This window comes from Chenopodium album, chromosome 6 (assembly GCF_948465745.1).
Source record: "Chenopodium album chromosome 6, dcCheAlbu1.1, whole genome shotgun sequence".
Classification (NCBI taxonomy): domain Eukaryota; kingdom Viridiplantae; phylum Streptophyta; class Magnoliopsida; order Caryophyllales; family Amaranthaceae; genus Chenopodium; species Chenopodium album.
In genome coordinates this window covers 71,953,317-71,956,423 of record NC_137839.1, presented here as the reverse complement: position 1 = coordinate 71,956,423, position 3,107 = coordinate 71,953,317, and the positions used below count along the sequence as shown (strand labels likewise).

At 33.9% G+C, this 3,107-nt stretch overlaps 1 protein-coding gene across 1 annotated transcript; it reads right to left on the bottom strand.

Moving 5' to 3' along the window:
• Positions 1 to 316: 316 nt before the first annotated feature.
• Positions 317 to 2,605, bottom strand: LOC145637195 (prohibitin-1, mitochondrial-like). The gene is made up of 6 exons (XM_081688674.1): positions 2,547 to 2,605; positions 2,309 to 2,321; positions 1,772 to 1,942; positions 1,363 to 1,575; positions 695 to 712; positions 317 to 517 (listed from the first exon to the last, which is right to left on the bottom strand). The coding sequence occupies exons 1-6, from the start codon at positions 2,561 to 2,563 to the stop codon at positions 317 to 319; spliced, it is 633 nt and encodes a 210-aa protein (XP_081544800.1). The 5' UTR covers positions 2,564 to 2,605.
• Positions 2,606 to 3,107: the final 502 nt, after the last annotated feature.

Below are 3,107 nucleotides of genomic sequence, written 5' to 3'. Positions count from 1 at the left end.
AGAGATGGTTTAATCAGATCATCTTCATGACTGAAGTTGATTCTTGGGAAAAGAACTATATCACAACATGTTGTGAAAAGAACCGAACACTATTATTAACAATTTTACAATAAATCAAATATAGAAAAAAAAAAAAAAGGATGACCATATTTTTTTTTGGCAATCACTAGGATTGTTTGATCAAAATAGGTCAGTAGTTTGTAGTTAGAGCACATAACTTGCCAAAAACAAAATTGCCCATAACAATTCCTATTTAGAAATTGGAAAAAGTACTTTCGACAAACTATTTGTCTATTTTCCTTGGTAAGTGAATCATTTACTTGTTGGAACCTTTGGCAGATTCAATGTTTAAGCTCTTAAGGTCAATTAAGAGATTATCTGAAGACATATACACTTTGTTCTCTGCATTTGAAATTGTTTGTGCTGTCTCTTTTGATGCTTCAATGTGTCTCAATGCTATGAATGCTTGATTATTGGACACCGCCTCGCCAATCAGCTCGGCACTCTTTGCTTCACCCTGCACTTAGTCACAACATGTTAAATTCGCAATCCCGTTTTACTAAACTCGAGAGGGTGGGAGAATCATCGAGAAAAGTAAAAATTACGTTAACACTTCATATTTTATAGACGATGTCTTATATTTCTTTTTTCTAAGGGGTGACTTTTATTGATTTAAATAACGTAACAAAATTACCGTGAAATATGACTCTATCTACAGACACATGATCAAAGTCATAAAACCCAATATAAGAGGGTCAAAACCCAATAACGACAGGCTCGGCCCTTATATTGTTTACTAGCCCTAGCTTAGGGGTGGATCATAATGGTTGACTAATTTATTTAATAGCTTGGCATGCCACATCAACTTCTCAAGCTACAACAATTCAAGCTATTTGTTGCTCCAATGGTTAAACTAGTTGTAAATTAATTTATTTTCAAATCAATAATATTTTTTATCTAATAAATATTTGCCAAGTTAATTAACTCTACAAAGCTAATTTGCTTGACAAAGCTAATCAACAAGATTTGCAACAATGGTGTAGCTACTAGCTTAAGATTTTTAATATTTGCAAGCTAGTCCTTTTTCCCAACCATTGAAGTTGCTCTAAGAGAGATTGAACGGGGCTTGGCTGCTGATAACTTTGGGATAAAAAAAATTATACTTAGTATGTAATGCATTGATAATAAATAAACAGGTCACTAATAAATGTATGCTTAAAGTTAGTTTCTTGTTTTGGTTCATATTGTATTTTTGAATTGGCCCCTAAAAGAAAAAGTTCCAAGATCCGCCACACTAGCCCAATAACCAACTTTATTTATAACACGAAAGACTAAAGAAAGAAAGAGTTGTGAGTAAATCACCTGAGCTCTGATGATAGCACTTTGTTTCTCCTGCTCAGCTTTCTCTACAACAAACTTAGTCCTCTCAGCATCTTGTTGAGCAATCTGCTTGGCTTCGATTGATTCTGTAAACTCCTTTCCAAAATTCAAACTCGTAATCGACACATCATCAACCTCTATGAAGAAATTGGATGCCCTCTCCGTTAATATCTTCCGTATCTCCCTACTGACATTCTGCAACAAACAAAATTTCAACATTCAGTTCCGAAAACTTTTCATTTCACCTCAAGCACTCGTGTCATATTCTTAACACTCCTACAAAGCTTATGGAAACTTTGCATAACGTAGTTAAGTATAGTACGTATAACACTTTAGATATGAGTACCCTAATCCGAGTAACATTGAATCAAAATCGATAATAAAACATTACCTCTCTTTGAGTAAGGAGCTGACTAGCATTGTATTGGGCAATTACAGCCTTAAGAGTTTCATGAATGATAGAAGGTAGCACTCTTTCGTCATAGTCCTCGCCTAGATGTCTATAGATTCTTGGTAATTCATCAACTTTTGGACGAAAAAGGACACGAATTCCTATATTAATCTGTTACATAAACTTCAGAGCATCAATTCCAAAGAGTTTGTAATTTTCAACTGAAAAACATAATGAGCAACACTAATCATACAACAAATTTAAGTACTTGTAGTATTTACACTGCCTACCTTTTTTTTTTTTTTTTCTTTTTCGTGTTGATGACACAATAACTGATGCCAACTTTGCCAACTAACCTAGTTGACATCTATATATAAACTTTGCTCCGTAATTGTACAAGATAATCAACAGGTAAACAAACATGAACACATACCATTTGAAGGTCATGGCTTCCTGTGGTACTCTCTACAACATGGGGACGTGAACGAATGTCGTAAATAATTGGCCTCTCCAGCCAAGGAACCATTGTATGTGTACCTTCAGGATAAACCTACACATAAATATGGGAAATGAAATCAAGTAGGCATTTCCAGTATTTGGAAGTGTAAAATATTGTTTGGTTGATTGAACATTTGAACGTTTTATTTGCATATATGTCAACCAATTCAAACCATTTTTAATATTCCCACGTAACTAAACCTCAGGTATATTTTTATGTCAACCAAACAACCACTAAATCTAAACAAGGGAAAGTATGATGAGTCGTTTATGTTACCTTATCCTTGATACCATCAATGCGGCTAAAAATTATAGCTCGACACCCAGGAGCTACACTGTAAAAGCTGTTATGTAATGAGTAGGCACCAAACACTCCAACCATGCCTACACTAACTAACTTTGAAACCGCGAAGCCAAATCGCCGCAGCTTCGTACTCCATTGATTCATCATATTGTCTAGGCAAGGGTACCTGCCCTGATTAGCAAACACTTGTGTTAAAACAATATCATATTAACAAAGATATATGTTACTTCCTCCGTTTTATTTTAATTGCAACTCTGTATGGGTAGATATACACACGTATTAATGCATAACTTTAATGGTAACAAGAATTTACAAGACGCGATCATATGTTTTTAAGATCGCAAAAAATAAACAACATTGTGCGTGAATATTACAAATTAAAACAAGTTCCAATTGAAAAGAAAATTGTACAAGGTCTCTACGTAACAAGATTTAACTACTCATAACTTATTAACTTGTTTATTTTTCTAGGGGTACTATACAAATGTATGTGAGAATAAAGAAAATTAAGCTGATACAATACAATGATTTTGA